General features: G+C 42.6%; 1 protein-coding gene across 1 annotated transcript; it reads right to left on the minus strand.

Annotated features, from left to right (window-relative positions):
* Positions 1-331: 331 nt before the first annotated feature.
* Positions 332-22,689, minus strand: RPL23 (ribosomal protein L23). Its single transcript, XM_089657327.1, has 5 exons — positions 22,615-22,689; positions 18,632-18,715; positions 17,272-17,400; positions 16,942-17,055; positions 332-455 (listed from the first exon to the last, which is right to left on the minus strand). Exons 1-5 carry the CDS (start codon positions 22,625-22,627, stop codon positions 373-375), a joined length of 423 nt encoding a protein of 140 aa, XP_089513453.1. The 5' UTR covers positions 22,628-22,689; the 3' UTR covers positions 332-372.

Genomic DNA, 22,689 nt, shown 5'->3' on the forward strand with positions numbered 1-22,689 from the left:
TGTCTGCTTCCCCACCCCCTCCTTTTCTTTGGTGCTGAGGTTTTTGTTTTTTGACTAAATTTGGATGTGGTGCATTAGAATTTTATTCCCTCTGAACTCAAGTATTTGTTATTATGCAGCAGTTCTGCACAGGACCCAAAGAAAGCACTGTAGCAAGGATGGCCGCTAGTGCGATTCTCTGCTTCCAGAGTTAGGACATGTGTACCTGGAGTCCAGCTTCTGAGGCAAATGTTTGCTAGCACCTAAAACACAGAAATAAACCCAAAAGCACATTTACTAGCTCTAAGCTTTTCTTAGGTATTTAATTTCCTGTCAATAAATACAAAAAACATATTTGTAACAAGAATTTTATTTTACAAACAGATGGCATGTTCAGGCAATGCTTCCAGCATTTGAGGCGATCCTGGGCCACAGGTCTGCACATTCCTTCGCCACCGGGCCCGTTATAGCTGAACCTACAAAGCAAAAAGTAGAACTTAAAAGCGGATCTTCACTCTCTCAATTGACTATTTTTAGACCTTATTCTGCTAGCACTAGGAAATAGATAGGAAAGTATAACATATTTACTTACTTTACTTATTTTAAACTTTACTTTTTTTTTATACACATTTTATCAATTACTTCCTGGTTCCATACCTAGGCAAAATTTTGTCATACATCCCAGAAGTCTTGAGCAGAGGAGGGGCTTTCTCAGCTAAGGCAGATGGATTGCAGATTCCAGGAAGTAAATCCATTTGCCCTTAATTAAAATAGCCACAGCCAAAAATGCTAGAGGTTTTTTTCAGGGATTTCTCAACAAAATAAAGCATGGTGACATGGATAGGGGTTTGTTTTGAATAATAAAAATGAAATAGTATTTTTGGTTTGTGCTTAGATGCAGTGTAGTTCCTCTATGTAATTTCGAAAATTCTGTAGTCAAAAACGTAGTGAGTGGCACAAATGGCAAGGGATTAAAAAATATAATTTATATCATGAAGAACAAGTCATAAGTTCATAACATTCCCAACACTATAATGGAGCCCAAGTTGGACCACTTCAACAACAAGCCCCTAGAGCACCCTTTTCCCATGTCCTCTGTCCATTCAGAAGGAAATAATGGCGCCTGGATTCCAAGGGTGCATATCTACAATCTGGGCTCAGATACCTCCTGTAGCTGTCCTATACCAACACAGGTGTCAGGTAAAGACAATGCCACCTCGCATCAATATTACATCATGAACATGCATGGTACAGCAAGAGAGACAGTTATGCTTATGGTGTGATATTGATGAACTGTTGATGAGTTTTTAACCACCAAAGCAAGTCCCTTATATTTTCCTGCAACCTAGATTCTGCACCCTCAGAAGTAAAGCCTGTTTGCAGAGCCTGCCATAAGTGAACCTGTTACTTTAGCCACTTATCTTCCTGAGGATTTACCCCCCTTCCTGAACTGGGCATTTTTTGCATTACGGAGCTGTGTTATTTTAAATGACAATTGCGCAGTCTTGCAATGCAGCACCAAAATAAAATGTACTTATTTTTTTTCCTCACGAATTGAGCTTTCTTTCAATGGTATTTGATCGCCTGTGAGGTTTTTATTATTTACGCTATAAATTTACGCTACAATTTTGAGAAAAAAAAAATAATATTTTTGACTTTTTGCTATTAACCAGTTGCCGCCCAGCCTATAGCCAGATGGCGGCCAGACGAACAGCTTGTCGCTCCCGGTGGACATCATATGGCGTCCTTGCCAGAATGCGCATTGCGCATGCCCGCACTGCGGAGCTATCTGTCACAGGCCGTGTACTTTGGACACAGCTGATGACAGATCTGTGTACCGGCCCCGTTGCCAGTACCATGTGACCTGCTGTGACCAATCACAGCAGGTCACCTGCTGTGACCAATCACAGCAGGTCACATGACAGTTGTATCCAATGGATGACTTCCTTTCATGCATCCATTGTATACAAGTGTGCCTAGCTGTGAATGGTCACAGCAATCACGTGCACAAGCTGGGCCAATCACAGCCCAGCTGTGTCAAGTGATTAGCTGTGGCCAAATCACAGCTAATCACAAAAAAAAAAAAAAAACCTGAATGAATCGATTTCATTCAGGTAAATACTTGCTTATAGCAAAGTAATTCTTTGCTATAAGCAAATTGTGTAGAAATAAAAAAATACTGATCACTTTCCCTAAGTAGTACAATGTTACTATGGTAACATTATACTACTTTGGTCAATATGTACTACTTCGGTGCAATATGAAAAAAAGCTTAAAAAGAGAAAAAAAAAGTAATAAAAAATAACAAAATTTAAAAAAAAATTATCAATTTTTTTTATTCGTACTGTCACCAGTGTACCTGATCACCGACATGCCAGTTAAGAATGTAAAAAATTACAACTTCAAAAAACTCGCCATGCCCGTTATAAAAAATGTTTGACTGTCTACTTTGCAAAAAGGGGTCATTTGGGGGATATCTGTACTGTTCTGACATTCTTGAACCTCAAGAAATTAGATTGGCTGTCAGTACAATAGTTTGTGAACTCTATAACTTTCCTACAAACTAAATAATACATCCTAATTTGGGTTATTTTCAACAAAGACATGTAGTAGAACACATCTTGGCCTAAATTTATGAAGAACATTTGTTTGCAAACTTTTATAAACAAAGAAAAAAGTGGGTTTTTCAAAATTTTCAGGTCATACAGTGTTGTATGACCACGCAATTGTCATTCAAAGTGTGAGAGCACTGAAACCTGAAAACTGGCCTGGGCAGGAAGGGGGTAAAAGTGCCCGGTATGGAAGTGGTTAAACACATTGAGTAAAAAAAAAAAAAAAAAAAATTTCTTCATAAATTTATCCCAAAATGTATTCTGCGACATGTCTTTGCTACAAAAAAAAAAATCCCAATACATGTAAATTAATCGGTTTATGTAAAAGTTTACAAATGGCAGTATATATGCTGTATTCACTAGTAATGGTGGCGAGCAGCGACTTATAGCAGGACTGCGGCAGACATTCTGACACTGGGGGGTGACAGTGACACCAATACTGTAATCACACTGTAATCACACTGTGCACAGCCATCCAGAGCAGTGTGCCCGAGGTGACAGGGAGGAGGACTGTTAGTTAACAAAAAACAGTCCTTGTCCCCGTTGGTTATTGTTGGAAAACACTGTGCGCCGGCGAGTAATTACCGGCCAAGACCCAGTGATTGACAGCCGCGACTGCGAATGGCGGCGCGGGTAGGGTGCAAGCCCCTTACCCAGAAATGCAAAATCACATATACACACACACACACACATATATACACACAAGTGATTTTGCACACCACTGCAGCAGTATTTGATAATGACAATGTGTAATGTACAAGTTTACTTGCAGCTTTAATTAGCTTGATTCTAAGAACACTAAAGATATACATGGTGTCTGCTGATTACACAAGTACTGGCCCGGAAGAATGTCACACTACTGATTGAGGCTGTACAGCACATGTAGCCACCTCCTCACCCAAAAGCAGTGCATTTATTTCCTCTTCATCGACAACTCAGAGTGCCACTAAACAGACACAACAAGTGCTTTAAGAAGAGGCGTTTCTCTATATACAATCACTGAAATTAATAACTACACACACGAAAAAATTTTAGTACAACTAAAAGGCAAATAGATTAGAGATAGATTACAGGGGTGTGGAAATTTTTTTTTAAAAAACTACTCTGTGCCCCAATCTGCTTGTCCTGATTAGCATTTTTTTTTTAACCAAAATCGCATTTAAATCTGCTTTAAGTAATGTCTGGAGTTTTTAAAAAGAAAAAGGAGCTTTATGGCAACTTAAACTGCGCAATGTTAAAAATATTAAATGTTTCAACTCCTCCTCCCTTCCATACCTGTCTCCAGCACCGGACCCGGGGACTAGCAGGGAGAGGAGAGACCTTGCAGTGTAATGAGCACCGATTGGGTGCTTGTCAGGAAAGGGGAGTGTCGGGCTTATCCTTTATCCCTTTCGGTGCCAGAGCAGTTTTTCCACGTTTAAAAAAATAATTTAAGGCCCGAAGATTACACAAAACTACTAAACATATTTTCTGAAAGCAAACACCCTAGAAAATAAAATAGCGGTAGTTCCAATTTTTTAAGACACACAATATTATCACAAAGGTCTAGGAAACACAAAATTTCATTAAAATATACACCTTCGATAATTTATTGCTTTTTGTGCCATAAAATTAACGTTTTTTTTGTAAAATATAAAAGACGAGGTTGTATCGAGTATATAGATATCCAACATGTCAAACCTTAAATTTGCGTGCGCTCAATGGCAATAAACGTTAGTACCCTATATTTTCTATAGGTGGCGCTTTTAAAGCCCCTATAGGTCATCAGTTTAGTGATACGGAGGTCTGGTGCTAGAATTATTGCTCTCATTCTGGCGTGTGCGGTGATATGTAACATGTGTATTGCAATCGGTTTCTTGCGTAGGCGCCCCAGTGCGTGCTTTTACGTTTGTACGTGTGTACATATATGTGTGCGTGTGTGTAGGGGGTTTATATGCATGGGTGTAACTAATTTTTTACAAATAAACATTTTTTACTTCACTTTTTTTTTCTCCAAGTCACATAGGGGACAAAGTCTCCTATGTGATGATTTTTGGTGACAGGTTCTCTTTTTCAAGACATCCAGGGCCTAAAAAGACCCTGCATGTCTCCCCTGAATGTAATGCAGTGCATATCGCACTGAATTACATTTTTTCCCTGCCTCGATGGCCGGGAATATGTCACCGGGGACCCGGAAGTGACTTCACATCACTTCCAGGTCAAGACAAGGGGAGGAGAGCAGATGCATTGGCTAGCAACATAGTGGGTTGTGTGGAAACAATTGGGCAGCAGCATCGTCGCCCGAATGCTTCCACCTGCCAGGTGAGCCCTGCTGCATACTCTCAGCAGAGCTAAAAGGTAAAAAAAAAAAAAAATAATAAAAATGCCTGCCTGGCGCCCGAAACTACATGTCCCGGGCGTCAGGCGATATGAATTGAACATCCCTGGGTTAGAATCCCTATCAGTTGTTATTGCTGTCTGTGCCCATTAGGGAGATTCACCCTCTCCATGTTTGTCCTGTTTACCATCATCATTGTACAAGTAAAAAGTCCTACATTTTGGGTTGTCCCCTGAAAAGTATTAGAGGGAAAAATCCAATTCCAATTGGGGAAACTTGTTCTGGTGACCTCCCTAGGGATTCCCTTATTTTGCAGGGATTTCCGGTCACTTCCTGTTTTGGCTATGGGACAAGTAGTAAAGGGAATTATCCCCAATGGGATGCAGATGATAACAAATAACCTGAGAGGGGTTATAGCCCTCCCTTACTCTATCCAAAATTGAGGAATCACATTTCAATTTTAAAAAAAAACTACATTTTACTAGGAAGGAAGAGAGGTCTACCCAAATGGAGATACGGAATTAAAAAAAAGATGCTATTGATGCAGGCTGCTGAAAGTTTTTCTAAATATTGCGATTGCAGACATGAGCTTGTTTAAATGTCGATTGCCATGCAGAACAGGTTCTGGGCAAAGGGTTAAAGAAATCTGTAAAGTATGAATGCCTTCTACTGAAAAATACTTGGACAGTACTGCAGCCTTTTGAAAATGTCGCAGCCAAAGTCAAACTTGGAACAAGAAGGCAGAATAGGCATTCTGAATTTCCTGAAGTCAGTGACTCAGTAGAACTTAACAGATTTGTTATCAGAACACACAGAAATGGTAATTATGCCCAAGAAGTACCCTGAAAAGGGCATTTGTCTGGAATTCCTCCTGAAACACAGCAGAGTAAACCGCACCCCTTTGCCTGCATCCTTATTGCTGTTCACTGCTGCCACTATTATTCTGTGCTGCTACTACTCTTGCTGCAGCTCTACCAAGATGCCGACCTCCACACAGTAGAACAAGGCATGCCAGGTCAGTAATGGAAAGAGATCAGCCAAAGGGAGGCTACAGACAATATAGTTGACTAGTCCTTGCCTTCTGCCTGCATGTTCCAAAGCTCAGTGTCTCAAAAAGTCCATAAAAGCAGGTATTTTCAGAATGAGGTCAATAGCAGTCTCTACATTTCTCCATTTATAGTACAGGTTTTCCTTCAACCTCCTCAGTACTAATCCTTAAGATAATAGCAACAACAAAGCTAGTCAGAAGAGAAGCTGAGGAACACAGTAACTTCACTTAGAGTAGCTCTGCATTGTTAAGTCATCTCATACCTATCAGAACACCAGCAGCCGGAGTTCTGGCACCTTCAGAGTGTCCTTTCCCCCCAGGGACTGCCATCCTGCAACAATAAATTCCACTTGGCATGTGCAGGAAGTGTGCAGAGTAAAACTGGATACTATTTGATGAAGAAAAGGACAGCAGCAACGAGTTTATATTTGTTCCTGTGCGACACTACCAGATACTTTTGTAACCGTCACCCTGGTTGCTGGGTTTTAACCACTTGCCGCCCAGCCACTGTAGATATACGGCGGCAGGGCGGCACTCGCAGGCAAAACCACATTTTAAAACATGTGTTTTGTAAACAAATAGGGGGCGCGCGCGAGGTGCGCCGCCACCCTATCTGTTACGCCGATCACCGCCGCAGATGTGAGTTGCCGGGTCACAGCCGGTCCTTAGCGGCTGTTTCCCGGCGATCGGCGGCACACAGTGACAGACGACACAGCTGCAGTAGCTGTGCTGTCTGTCACTTCCCTGTCAGCTCGAGGATGAGCTGATTGAGAAAGAACAGTTTCTCTTTCTCGATCAGCCTTGTCCCGTCGAGTGCACACCCCCGCCCTCTAGTAAAACACTCCTCTCACTCCTATAATCCATCCCTGCAAAATAAAGTTAACCCCTTCCTCCCCATTGCCATTAGTACAGTGTCAGTGTTTTTTTTTTTGCACTGATCACTGTATTCGTGTTTTTGGGGATGTCAGTGACCCCAAGTCAGTACCCCCCCAATGTCAGAATGTCCGCCGCAGTCCCGCCATAAGTTGCTGGTCGCTGCCATAAGTCCCTGATCGCCGCCATAATTCGCTGATCGCCGCCATTATTAGTATAAAAAAACCTAAAAAATCCCAGTATCTTTCCCGCCATTTGTAAACACTATAACTTTCACATAAACCAATTAATTTAAGCGTATTGGGTTTTTTTTCCAGCAAAGACATGTCGCAGAATGCATTTTGGCAGAAATTTATGACTAAATTTGATTTTTGCATTTTTTTTACTGGACATGTTTTAAAAAAAATATTGTGTTTTTTTTCCTCAAAATTATCCGCCTGTGCGGTTATTTTTTGCGCTATAAAAAAAAAGGCTATCAAATACTACCGAAAGAAAGCTCAATTTGTGGGGAAAAAAAAAGGATGTAAATTTCATTTATGTACCGTATTGCATGACCGCGCAATTGTCCGTTAAACTAGCGCAGCGCTGTATAGCAGAAAAATGGCGTAAATTGCAGTATTTATACCATAGTTTGTAGACGCTATAACTTCCACACAAAGCAATCAATATACACTTATTGGGATTTTTTTTACCAAAAACATGTAGCACAGCGGTTCTCAACCTGTGGGTCACTACCCCTTTGGGGGGTCGAACGACACTTTCACAGGGGTCGCCTAAGACCATCGGAAAACACATATTTCTGATGGCCTTAGGAACCGAGACACCGCTCCTCTATCCTTCTCCAGGTGTGGGCGGGATGACATGCCGTCCCTGTCATCTGGACACACCCCCGGGATCAATCCTCGCCGGTGATTGGCCGCCGGAACTGTAGCTCAGGAGAGGCACACAGGCGGCCAATCACCGGCGAGGAGGTGCCGAGCGGCACGGCGAAGATCGAGCGAGTGAAGAGGAGGAGAGCAGCCGGAGAAGGAAGACATCTGACCGGTAAGTGTCTGTACCATGGGAGAGGGAGGGAGCGAGCGAGCCCAGGCTGGAGCAGGGGTCAGCAAGGTAAGTATCATTGGTGTCAGTGGGAGGAATAGTGCCCAATCATTGGTGTCACTAATACCAATGATGGGGCACTATTCCTCCCCCCACTGACACCAACGATGGGGCACTATTCCTCCCCCCACTGACACCAACGATGGGGCACTATTCCTCCCCCCACTGACACCAACGATGGGGCACTATTCCTCCCCCCACTGACACCAACGATGGGGCACTATTCCTCCCCCCACTGACACCAACGATGGGGCACTATTCCTCCCACTGACACCAACGATGGGGCACTATTCCTCCCACTGACACCAGTGTTGGGGCACTATTCCTCCCACTGATGGGACACTTTTCCTCCCACTGACATCAGTGATGGGACACTATTCCTCCCACTGACACCAATGATGGGGCACTATTCCCCCCACTGACACCAATGATGGGGCACTATTACTCCCACTGACACCAATGATGGGGCACTATTACTCCCACTGACACCAATGATGGGGCACTATTCCCCCCACTGACACCAATGAAGGGGCACTATTCTCCCCACTGACACCAATGAAGGGGCACTATTCCTCCCACTGACACCAATGAAGGGGCACTATTCCTCCCACTGATACCAGTGATGGGACACTTTTCCTCCCACTGACACCAATGATGGGGCACTATTCCTCCCACTGACACCAATGATGGGGCACTATTCCTCCCACTGACACCAATGATGGGGCACTATTCCTCCCACTGACACCAATGATAAGGCACTATTCCTCCCACTGACACCAATGATGGGGCACTATTCCCCCCACTGACACCAATGATGGGGCACTATTCCCCCCACTGACACCAATGATGGGGCACTATTCCCCCCACTGACACCAATGATGGGGCACTATTCCCCCCACTGACACCAATGATGGGGCACTATTCCCCCCACTGACACCAATGAAGGGGCACTATTCCCCCCAATAACACCAATGAAGGGGCACTATTCCTCCCACTGACACCAATGAAGGGGCACTATTCCTCCCACTGATACCAGTGATGGGACACTTTTCCTCCCACTGACACCAGTGATGGGGCACTATTCCTCCCACTGACACCAATGATGGGGCACTATTCCTCCCACTGACACCAATGAAGGGGCACTATTCCTCCCACTGACACCAATGATGGGGCACTATTCCTCCCACTGACACCAATGATGTGGCACTACTCCTCCCACTGCAAAATTATAGTTATGAAGTAGCAACGAAAATAATTTTATGGTTGGGGGTCACCACAACATGAGGAACTGTATTAAGGGGTCGCGGCATTAGAAAGGTTGAGAACCACTGATGTAGCAGAATACATTTTGACTTAATTTATAACCAACTTTGAGTTTACTATATATTTTTAATAGCTGAAAGTAAAAAATATTTTTTTTCTTCAAAATTTTTGGCCTTTTTTTGTTTATAGCATGAAAAATAAAAAGCGCACAGGTGATCAAATTACACCGAAAGAAAGCTCTATTTGTGTGAAAAAAAGGACGTAAATTTCGTTTGGGTGCAGCATTGCATGACCGCGCAATTATCAGTTGAACTAGTGCAGCGCCGAGTAGCAAAAAGAGGCCTGGTCATTAAGGGGGGTAAATCCTCTGGCGCTCAAGTGGTTAACATCCATGTGCATATTATTATAATAGTGGATTTATGTCTTATGCTTTTGGGATGGTAAGGGACTTTTCTGCAATTTTGCAAGCAATGACTGATTTATTTTACTCATGTTACTCCTAACGAGAAGGGCCCTCGGTTTCCTCTTGTACCAAATTATATTGTAACTGTCATGTCTGCCTTCATTTTGCAAAGCGCTGAGCAAACTGTTGGTGCTATATAAATCCTGTATAATTATAATTACTGGACTGACTTAGTGGATTTGTCTAATTCAGTTCAGCTGGTACAATTTTGCTTTCAGAGTTCTTTTGCACTTCAGAAACACCCCCTTATATGATTTTTCGTTTTGTTTTTTTTTAATAACGACTTAAGTGTAAAATTGAAGAAAAAAAAAAGAACCCACACTATGCAAAGCTTTGTACCAAGATAATTTGTGTAATTTTAAAACAGGAAAAATTATAATTCATTAGTTCATCTACAGCAGTGGTCTCCAAACTGTGGCCCTTTCCTCACCTTTATCTGACCCTTGGGCACGGTTTCTCCCACTGACACAAACAATGGGGCACTATTCCTCCAATGACACCAAGGATGAAGCATCCCACCCACAGATACCAATTATGGGGCACTATTCCTCCTGCTGACAGCAATGATGGTGCATTATTCCTCTTACTGCCACCAATGATTTGGAACTATTCCTTCCACTAATACCAATGATGGGGCATTATTTGCCTTCTCTACTCACAATGGTCACAGTCCAGCCCCCTCAAAGTCTACAGGACAATAAACGGCCCTTGTTTAGAGACCCCTCATCTACAGCAACACCATTTTTCTTCTTTTTGAATGAACACTGTTCCAAAAAGTCAAAAATAATGTTTTTTGTAGTTTTATTTTTTTGACTAAAGATTGCATAAAAAGTTTTTTGAAAGACAATATCACAAAAAGAAAGCCTTTTTTTTGACTTATATGTGATATTTGGTTATCTTAAAAGGGTTACTAAATCCAGGCCCCTGCATTCACTATATCTGGTCCTGCACAGTACACACAACATGGAAATGCAATTATTTTAGTAAAAATTGCAAAATATCTTTTCTCAACAGCAGTATATAGCAGTCTTGTGACTTCCATCAGTGTCCAGCTGAGCCCTGGTAAATCTCGGAGTTTTCATTCTGCTCTGACTGTCCTATGAGGCTGCAGGACCCCTGACCCTCTGTCTGCACAGTGCTCATTACATGCACTCTCCCAAGAAAAAAAAAAAAAACATCTCTAGCAATACACATTAAACTGAGCATGTGCAAAGTGATGCCACACTGACATGTCTTATCAGGGGAAGAGAGACACTGGAAGAAGGGGATGATCAGAGAAAAGAGGATCAAACATCCTTTTTACTCAATGCAGAGGATTAACCCCTTAGGTTCCACAGTGAGTATAACAAGCAAGCTTTACTGAATATAGACTGATTTTACTGTTCTGGGTTTGGTAACGCTTTATGTAATGACAACATTATTGCAGAAAAAACAGGTCCATAGCAGAAATGTAAAAATTGCTCTGGTCAATAGGGGGTGTGTAATATTGGTAGACCAACTCATAGAAATGGTGGATAAAATAGAAATAGAAGCGACGTCTCTCTCTGACCATGCCCCTGTTACATTGAAAGTGAGGTGGGGGAGATGTTCGACCAGAGGGATAGGATGGAAGTTGAATGAGGCTCTTCTTCTGGACCAGGAGGTGGATCAGAAAATTAGAGAAGAAATCAAAAGATTTTTTCGGGAGAATGAGACAGGTGAGGTGTCGGTGGCTACAGTGTGGGAGACCCACAAGGCCTACATAAGAGGTATATTGATTGCGTCCGGGGCAAAAAAGAAAAGGGAAAAAAGAGAGAAACTTACTGGGCTGTTAAAAGAAATAAGTGATTTGGAGCAGATACATAAAAATAAAAGAACAGAAGAGATAAGACAGAAGGTAGTAAAAAAGAAAGAAGAACTAGGGTTATTGATGTAGGAGGAGAAGAGAAGAGTCTTTAACAAAGTTGCAAGTGAGAGGTATAGATGGAGAGATAGACCAGGAAAATATCTAATGAGAGCCTTGAGGGAAAAGAAAAATAGGAACTATATAGAAAAAATAAGAAACCCCAAAGGAGAAATGGTTTATTCTACCAAAGAGATCACTAAGGTGTTCAAAGAATACTATAGTAAGCTGTATAATATTGCCTCCCAAGATCCAGTAAATATAAGTGGAAAAGAGAGTAGAGAAAAAAGAAGGGTATATTTAAAGAATGCAGGACTACCGAAGCTAAGTGAGGATCAATTGAATTCCCTAGATATGGAAATTATGCAGGAAGAAATAAAAAGTGCATTAAAAAGTACCATAAAGGGGAAAAGCCCAGGCCCAGACGGTTATAGAGTGAGGTACTATAAAAAATATAGTGACTTGTTACTACCTAAAATGGAGAAATATATGAATGCCCTGGGAGGAGAGATGGAGATGAGACGGGAATCTTTACAGGCCCATGTGGTACTAATCCAAAAGGAGGGGAAGGATGCTTCTCAATGCTCTAGCTACAGACCGATATCACTTCTGAACAACGACACTAAGTTATATACAAAGGTTCTAGCAAATAGACTAAAAGATCTAATGCCAGAATGGATCCAAGCGGACCAGGTGGGATTTGTACCAGGGAGGGAGGGTAGAAACAACAGGCTGAGAACTCTGTTGCTTATCCAGAAGGCTAGGAAGGGGAAAACTCCGGTAGTGGGGCTTTCGATTGATGCTGAAAAGGCATTTGATAGAGTAAACTGGAGCTTTATGATGGATACTCTGGAGACTTTAGCATTGGGAGCAAGAATGAGAGAGTGTATAGGACAGTTGTACAGAGAACCTTCCGCGGTTATTATGGTAAATGGGGAGAGGTCGGAAACTATAGGAATGTCAAATGGAACTAGACAGGGTTGTCCACTGTCCCCATTGCTGTATGTACTGTCGTTGGAACCTTTACTGGCAACAATTAGGAAGAATATAGATATAACAGATAGTGTGCAGATAGGAGGAGACGAACATACAGTGGCAGCCTTTGCGGATGACCTGTTGTTCTATGTGGGAAATCCGAGGATAACACTCCCGAATATAATTAAGAGCTTAAAGGATTATGGGGAGTTATCAAACCTGAAAATCAACCCAACAAAAACTGAGATTTTAGAAAAAATACAAAAAGAATTCCCTTTTATATGGAAAAATAGAGAGATAAAGTATTTAGGGGTTAAATTATCTGCTTCGTATATGAACTTGTACAAGTTAAATTATATCCCACTCCTAAATGAGATTAAGGAGGAATTACGGAAACTGGGAAGAGGCAATCCGTCTTGGATAGGGTGTATAAATCTGATAAAAATGGTAATTGTACCTAAAATCCTGTATAAATTTCAGATGATCCCAGCTAAAATCCCGGAGGTATTTTTTAAAGTAATAAAAAAGATGTTAACAAGATATATATGGAAAAATAAAAAATCTAGAATATCATGACTTGCTGAGCAGAAATAAGGAGAAGGGAGGATTGGGAATGCCAGATATCAAGAGGTACTATAGAGCAGTAGTCCTAACGAGAATGTATGACTGGACACATAACCCAGAGGGGAAAAGGTGGGTTAAGAATTAAGTGGAACTACCTTGAGTAAAACTATATGGGCACCAGCAAAATATAGAGGTTTAAAAGATACCACAAGTGTTTTTACATTGAATGTTTTAAAGGTTTGGGATAAATTGCACAAATTTATGAAATGGGACTTTAATTCACAACTAATATCACTTAGGAACATGGACTATTTCCCCCAGGTAGGGAGGAGAGTATAGGAAAATGGTTAAAAAAAGAGGATATTCAATTGAGAGATATTAAGGATGGACAGGAATTAAGAACACTTAAGGATTTGGAAAAAGATAAAAGGGAACTTTTTATTAAAATAGACGAGTGGAGATATCACCAATTAAAACACTTTGTTAGAAACCTTCCGAAACCTTTGAGATTGAGAAAGGATTGGAATTTGTTTGAGAGGTTGTTGGATGCACGTGGAGATGGGAAACGGGGCACAGCTAAAGTATATAAGATTCTCACTGAGTTAGACACACACACAAAGCCAATGTACATAGCAAAATGGGAAAGAGATTTGGAAATAGAGATCGATGAAGATAAACAAAGGAAAATATATAGATTAATACACAAGAACATAAGCATGAGAGAGGTGGAGGTAAATTATAAATGTTTAACGAGATGGCACATTGCACCAAATGTGGAACACAGGATGACTGGGGAAAATACACCAGAGTGTTGGAGGGGAAGCGGAAAGATAGGTACCTTATATCATTTATGGTGGGAGTGCCCAATGATTCAAGGTTTCTGGGAGAAAATGGTTCAATAACTTGAGACAATCACTGGGATAAAAATAGGATTGAACCCAGAGATGTGTCTACTACATAGTACAGATTTATCAGTAAATAAATATAAGGACTCTGGTGTATGGCATTACCTGAATGCGGCAAAAGGTCCGATTCCTAGGTTTTGGCATAGACCAGAGGTGCCGAGGGAGGAGGATTGGGTAGAGAGAACGAATCAGATATATAAGATAGAGAAATTATATTATACACAAGAAGACAAGATGGGGCTATTCTATAAGAAGTGGAGAAAATGGGAAGATTTTGTAGCAAAATATACAAAGTAGTAATGAGAAAGAGGAGGAAGTATTTGTATATACTATTTAGGAAAAGAGTTAATAGAATAATGCAGAGTGGGAGGGTTCATTAGTGGGGAGGGTGGGTACTCTGAGGGGGGTGGTCAGGTTTTAGACAGGGGCCGGGGAGGTAAAGGGAATAAAACATAGGAAGATAAGTAATTAATGGTTTGGAAAATAATTTTTGTATGAAAATAATGAAGAAATGTGTACTTTATATGGAAAATAAATATTTAAATAAAAAAAAAAAAAGGGGGTGTGTAGGAATGAGAACAGAGTTAAGGAATTGTCTAATCCACAACAGGGATACCAAGAAAAGGCAATGGGATAGACATAAGGTCCAAAGAGTTGAAATAGCAGGTGCCTCCGAAGCACTAAGAAGAAAAAGAGCAGTAGAATGTCATCCTGTAAATAAGGGCATGCCCCAGGAGAGGGAGTACCAGTAACTGCAAGAACATCAACAGTATTTAAGGATATAAAATTTCCTGAAATTAGCTAAAATTCCCGATGTCAAACTGCCACCTGCATGTGAATAGGGAGTGCCATGGAGCAGGGAACCCAGGAACACACTGCTGAGAGCAATACCACAAAGAAGAATGCCATTACCACACAAAGGCATTAGTCAATGAGCTAAAAGGTGTATCCTGAGCACCAAAACCAGGCAAACAGAAGACCCATCTGGATGTAGATGAAGCCACCCACCTGAAGAAGTTGGGGTGCACCTTGGCGTAGAAGTGTTAGTTGACCTCTGGCTTTAGACCCTATGGTCTGAGTGGGGAGTTAGGCTCGGAAGTTCTAAATGGTACCAACCGGCAAGTAGAAAAAGGGAAAAACTGCTGTCTTTCCTTCCTATTGCACTGCTGTACAGTGATGTGACTGAAGTGTGCTTGAAATAAAGTATGAAAAAAAAAAAACTGTGATCCACTATGACACACCACATTACCTCCTAACACAGTCAGAATAGAGAGGTGAAGCACCCTAGGGAATACCCATTTTGACACAGTTTGAAAGATCAAGGATTACTGGGATCCAAGAAGAAAATGGTGAGCACAACTTCAACGCTTCTGTGGCACTTCTGTTATTGTGCATTAGGGATGCATCTAGAGTGGGCACTGCCCACAGTTTTACTAATCCCTTCCCAAAAGGAGAAACACTATCCAGCAGGGCCCAGAAACCTTCAGGGGCGTTTCCAGGCTGCATAGAGCAGAGGTAGGAAAACCTCAGCCCGCCAGCTGTTGTGGTATTACAGGTCCTATGAGGCACTGCAAGACTGACAGCCACAAGTATGACTCCCAGAAGCATGATGGAACTTCAAGGTCAAAGTTTGCCTACAAAAGCATATGTAAAATAATATACATGGGTGGAGCCAAAATGTCTTTGAGAGATTCTATAGTTGCAAACAGGGTAATCCTCTAGATACAGGGCGATACACACTGCATCAATAAGATCTGAATCAATCCCCCTATAAATCTAAGGCAACTGCAGTAACCTAGTAAAAGCCTCTCCAAAATAGGAATTTAGAAATCTTCCTAGCCCAGACTTGTTCACTAGAACTATAGCTACGCTGGGTAGGGGGTTAAAAAAAAAAAAAAAAAGCTCTAAAAAGGCCAGAATAATGATATGCACATAGTCAATTGTTGACCTAAAAGGGTGCACCTTATCCTTCAGTGAAGTTGAAAAAAAGAAATTAAACACCACCGGGGACAGTACTTACCATGAATGAAAAATATCCTCTGCCCCAGATACCCCGATAGCTGCGATCTTCCAGTGCTCAGTTGATATAAGCGACTGTACTTGTAATTGGTCCACCTCTCAAGTGTGGACTATGCCCACTTGCCTCCAAGTGGGCAGCCTCCACCGTGCACAATTCAAAGATTGCTGTGCCAACAGGTCCCACAGTGAAAAGTGCTGTAAGAATATGGGCAGATGAATAAAAAGGTCCGCCACCTCCAAATTCTTTTCATTGCAGGAACAGATATGAATGGAGCACAGAAGCGAAAAAAAGCAGACATAGCCAGAAACCGTGCCTGTTACAAGTGCAGTCACGCAAACTGACCAGAAGATGATCGATGTGGGGTTCTCAGGATCTCAGATTTTGACTGGCAGCTGCCAGCACACAGGACACTTCAATCATGGTAAGTACCATCCCTGATGCTAGTTTAAAAAAAAAAAAAAAATTAAATGAACACAGGGGTTAATGTTAAAGCAAAATTAAAAATGATGCCAATATAAATCTAAGGGCCCGGAGACAAGAGCGTCATCAGTTCAGTCAGGCTTTTTGCCAAGAGACAACTACTAAAATACCAATTCTGTTCAGTTTAATTTTTTTATTGTCAAATGGAATAGACATAAAACTGACATCCATTCAGATGCATCAAAATGGAAAAGGATGCAGCCTTGTTGCATTTAAATAAATGTCCCTGAATGGACACAGGATGTAGGCAGATGAACAGATGGATCGGTTTACACCTGCAAGTCCATAGGAATGAATTGCTGTCCCTTTTCCGCCTGAAAGTGAACAGATGAAAAACGAACAAATGCCCATATGAAATTACCCTAATTAAGGTTCTTCCCGATTGCCTAGAGCCAGCACAGTCAAAAGAATCCAGCAATTCACACTCACACACATTGGAAAATATTCTGTATCACATACCTTTCATCTCCCCTTTATTATTCACTATCACCCCCGCATTGTCTTCAAAATATAAGAACACGCCATCTTTTCTCCGGTATGATTTTCGTTGTCGTATTACCACTGCAGGATGCACTGTTGAGGGAAAAATAAAAATCACATTTATATTACAGGTCCATAGATCTAAGGGCTTTCATAAAACACTACAAGCAAGGAAGCCTCAGACAAAAAGGCACTGACCGTTAAGATCAATTTATGAAGTAACATAGCAGATGCTGCCTAGCAACTGACACATGAAACAGGGAGAGCAGTTTACAATATCCCATAATAAGTCAGGCACCAAAACAATACCTTTTTTCCGAAGTTCAGGTTTTCCTTTTTTAACTGTGGCCATCACCATGTCACCTACGCCAGCAGCTGGCAGTCTGTTCAAGCGCCCTTTGATTCCTTTAACAGAAATGATGTACAAATTCTTGGCCCCTAGTAAACACAAACAAAAAAAGATAAAAGTTCCTCAAGCAAAAAGATTAAGACTCAACAGCACACAAAAAAGTGCAATATTTGTTTTCCTAGACCAGTTCACACAAATGAACCAAGCAGCATTTTAAAAAAATGCCAAATCGAGGTAGTAAATAAAGCAGTCCGAAAAAACAAAAGATTTCAGAAGAGAGGCTCTAAATCTGAATTGCGGGCAACAGAAATAGCATATGTAAAGTCCCATCTCTGATCTCAATAAGGCAAAAAGAGAATTTCTGACTTGCCTGTAAAACCATTTTCTTGAGAGTACAGTACAGGATAAGGGAACGTTAGTCTTACCATGTGTTACAGTGCATCCAAAAAGTATTCACAGCGCTTAACTTTTGCCACATTTTGTTATCTTGCAGCCTTATTCCAAAATGTATTAAATTCATTTTTTTCCTCAACATTCAACAAACAATACCCCATAATGACAATGTGAAAGAAGAGTCAACAAGCAATAGAAATAGATAATCAGAAAACAGAGGGGAAGGACCTGTGTCCTGTTCTCCAAGAAATACAGATGTGCACAGTGCAGCCCTGATCATCTTCTCAGGTCCTCCGCTGATGCATCTGGCCCCTCCCTCCTACCCCTCCAGCAGCAACTCAGGTGCACCCATAGCAAGCTGCTTGCTGTGGGGGGCACCCGAGCTGCTGCTCTGTTTGTCCATTCACATGCAGAGCCGAAGTTTGGCCCAACTCTTTCCCCTCATTGGCTAAATGGCTGGGATTGACAGCAGCGGGAGTCTATGGCTTCTGCTGATGTCTCTGCCAAGGAGCAAGTCCCCAGAGAAATGAGGCTCTTGCGCACATCACTGGATCGTGAAGAGGCTCTGCTAAGAAATACGGGGGGCTGCACACAGGTGTTTTTTTACCTTCATGCATAGCATGCATGAAGGTAAAAAAACCTTCTGCTTTTACAGCCACTTTAAAACAGGTAAATGGTCAATGGTCTGTATATTCCATACAAGTTCTCTACAAGTATACAAGTTCCATACAAGTTCTCTATGTTGAGGACCAGCACATGAACTTGCACATTACGAGAAAAGCCCTCAAACAACAATGCCGACTTCAGTTCTGCTTTGAGGCCACTATTGCAGTGCACTTTGAACAGGGCCTAATAGGACTAAACACGGGATGTTGGATGCACACAAACTGAAAAACTAAAACGCAGAAATATCTTAGTACAACATACCAGTGTTATCGGCACAGTTGATGACCGCCCCCACAGGTAGACCGAGGGAGATGCGAAACTTCGCACCAGAAGAACCTCCACGACCTGAAAACAGAAATGTGTTACTCTGCTGAATGTCAAATTATAAATATATCCTATCCACTGCATACTTCAATTCAACCAATTCTGTAGCAAAAGTCCATTACAGGTTGTAGATGTGTCTGTAAACAAAAAAAAAAAAACGCCTCAATCAAAGCTTGGACCTACAAACACATCCCCAATGAAGAGAAGACATCCCTGCTGCTCAGTAGTTCCTCCTGAAGACCCCTATGTCAATAACATGTGGGTATTTGTGCTTTGTTTGCAGGTACATTTAAGCCAAGTTTACACTTGTGCTGGCCTCTGAAATGTGATCTGTGGTGGATCACTTTTCAGAGATCAGTACAGGAGCAGCTAGCAGGCATTCAGGGGGTAATGCCGTTGACTCCTGAATAAGGTTTCTGAATGGGAATGCCCAGCCGCAACGCCAAACCTAGTGTTTAGCTAGCTTTGGAAGCGGCTTTAGTTCACTTGATATGATCATGTTGAGTGGAAGCATTTCCCTGCATCACAAAAAGATGGGTAAAATTTCAGGCATGACAGCATGGCAAAGCATCACATCTAGACATATATGGCATGTGTACAACCTCCTATAGCTGTTGTGCCATTTTAAATGATAAATGAAGGCAAAAGCCTTTTCCTTATTTTAGAGTGGAGAGGGATTAGAACACCTGCCGGTTTTATTGCAATTTGTGCCCTGCTAGGCAGATTCAACTTATTTGTCCCGTTTAAGGTTATCACCAAGAGAAAGTTTCCAAGCTTTGAGTTATCCCCAGAACAGGAATAGAGGGGAAATCTTACAATGGGGGTACTAGTGCTAACACTGGTGACAACCAGGGATTCCCTTTCACTTGCCTGTTTTGGCTTTGGGACAGAATTGAAGAGAAAAAAAAGGAATGAGGTAATAACCCAACCTTAGTCTATCCATAGCAAAAAGAAACATTTTGCCTTTAAAGTGCAACTAAACCAATTTATTTAAGTTTCAAAAAACACTTCCATTCCAGGCACATGCCAGGAATGAGATCTGTCATATTTGCCTGTGTTCTCAACCAAACTGTCAAACTATCAAATGGCTGGAACCAGAACTGATCACATGTGCAGCACCATGGCAGTTGCAGATCAGAGGCTAAGATGGCAGCTTCCTTGGCTGAAAACGATAGAAGGGTTTAGTTCTGCTTTAGGACTCGTCCATACCAGACATGCAGAAAAACTGATGCACAGACGTCACTTGCAAAGACACGAGTTTACATCAGTTTTCATGCACGCTTCAATGAGTTCTATACAAGTTATAGATTCCTGCAACAAAAAAAAAAACAAACCTGCATGATACCAGTGTTTTGGTTTGAACAGGACACAGAGAACGATCGATTTTGTTGAGCCCTTGCACAACGCGTGCAGCAAAAACCAACATCTCTGCAGCATGGTGTGAACGAGGCCTTAAAGTGAAACTTCAGTCAGAAAATTAAGTCTTGCTAGATTACTTCATGCAGGCATAGCTATATAAAACATTAAAAATAAAAAAGTGTCTATACTTTTTGAAATCCAGTAATACACTGTCTCACCCTGCTCTAAACATGTTCACTTGCTCTCTACTTTTTGGCACTGTGCCGAAAATCAGAGCCATTAGAGGGCAATCTGCTGACAGCCTAAAGATTTACAGTTGTTCAGTGGCTTCAGCAAAATGGCAGCCGCCAACAAACAGGAGTAATGCTGGAAGCAATTTACAGCAAAAAACTGTACTGAACTTTTTCAAGCTGCAGTGTGCATGAGGCCTTGGGTCTCAACTGCCAGCCAAGGATGACGTCACTCCCGCGCATGCGGAGGCGTTCAGTCAGATTTGGCATTGCCGAATTTGTACAGTGAGCTGCGCATGCACGACTCACTATATAGGGGAAGGCGGGTATGTAGGTAACTAATGCAGAAGAGACAAAGCAGGTCTCTTCTGCATTAAGCTTCTGCCTGTTAGCCATCCTAAATTCTGGCCTCAAGTTCCACTTAAAACTACAGCCTATTCAATCACCTATTTTGTATCACCCTCCCTGACCGAATATGTAAATGAGCCCTTACTCTTCATTACAGTATAACTAAATGCAATTTTTTTTTGGGAGGGTTAAGAACCCTGCCAGATTTACTTCATCTGTACCCTCGTTCAGGAGCATTGGCTCATCACCAGGACAGTAACAGGAGAAATCTTCCTAAGGAGATTCTGGATCTGGTGACAACCAGGGATTTCCCTAACACTGAAGGATTTCAATCTGCTGATGAGGCTATGGGACAGAAGGTGAAAGGAAATCTCCCTGACAGAGGGCAAAAAAAAGTTTCAGAGGTTAGAACTCTCCTCTATGCCAGAGGTCTCCAAACTGCAGCCCACGTGCCAGATGTGGCCCTTTACTTGCCTTTATCCAGCCCTTGGGGCACTATTCCCTCCACTGATAGGATGGGGGGCACCATTCCTCCCACTGACGGGGCACTATTCCTTTCACTGATAGGACGAGGGCACCATTCCTCCCACCGACACCAGCGACGGGAGGCACCATTCCTCCCACCGACACCAGCGACGGGGGGCACCATTCCTCCCACCGACGGGGTACCATTCCTCCCACCGACACCAGCGACGGGTACCATTCCTCCCAACGACACGGTACCACTCCTCCCACCGACACCAGTGATGGGCACCAGTCCTCCCACCGACACCAGTGATGGGCACCAGTCCTCCCACCGACACCAGTGATGGGCACCAGTCCTCCCAACGACACCAGTGATGGGCACCAGTCCTCCCAACGACACCAGTGATGGGCACCAGTCCTCCCAACGACACCAGTGATGGGCACCAGTCCTCCCACCGACACCAGTGATGGGCACCATTCCTCCCACCGACACCAGTGATGGGCACCATTCCTCCCACCGACACCAGTGATGGGCACCATTCCTCCCACCGACACCAGTGATGGGCACCATTCCTCCCACCGACACCAGTGATGGGCACCATTCCTCCCACCGACACCAGTGATGGGCACCATTCCTCCCACCGACACCAGTGATGGGCACCATTCCTCCCACCGACACCAGTGATGGGCACTATTCCTCCCACCAACATCAGTGATGGGCACTATTCCTCCCACCAACATCAGTGATGGGCACTATTCCTCCCACCAACATCAGTGATGGGTACTCTTCCTCTCACTGACACCAGTGATGAAATATTTTTTACTTCCATTGACCACCAAGCCTATGGCATTGTTTACTCCCACCAATGCCAAGGAATTTGCCATTCCTGCTTGCCACAGTGTGGCCCCGCTGATATCTGAAGGCCAGTAAACTGATCTGTTGTTTTGAAAGTTTGGAGCCCCCCAATCTATGCCATCAGGAAAAATAAAGTGACTTTAGTTCTACTTTCATTTTTGCCACCAACACCTGTCATACCCCACAGCATGTCACATATACAGAGCATAAAGCACCCATCATGGCAGGACTATCCTAATATGCTGACAGCAGTCATCTGGGTTCTTTAAAAAAAAACCCAACACAGGTTAGTATGCTGTGCATCAGTACTGTGGGGTCTGACTGCCAGCACTGCACGACACGATTCCTCCTGACAGGTCTGATGCTTCTTCAGCCTCGGATCACCTTCATCCAAGAAAACACAGGCAGAGATCCACACAGAACAGAAGGCTGCTAATACACTGAACACTCCCAGCACCATCCCTCCCCCAGACTAAACATGGCTGCCTAGGTTGTATCTCCTCGATGTCTCCATACTCCTCTAAATCACACAACCCTGGCAATAATCCCGGCAGAATATAGAGAGGAGCGCAGAGAACAAATCATGGCTGGAGACAAGAGTGCAGAGCCACCGCAGAGAGGCGATGGCAACAGATTACACGGCTCCATCCCCCGCTTCTCACCTCTCTTAGACATCTTGGTTCCCGGAAAGAGAAAGCCAGCCGCACAGGATGCTGGGATATAGAATCCGCCGCGCC

Source organism: Staurois parvus, unplaced genomic scaffold (assembly GCF_062004578.1).
Source record: "Staurois parvus isolate SC_StPar_1 unplaced genomic scaffold, SC_StPar_1.0 ptg000983l, whole genome shotgun sequence".
Classification (NCBI taxonomy): domain Eukaryota; kingdom Metazoa; phylum Chordata; class Amphibia; order Anura; family Ranidae; genus Staurois; species Staurois parvus.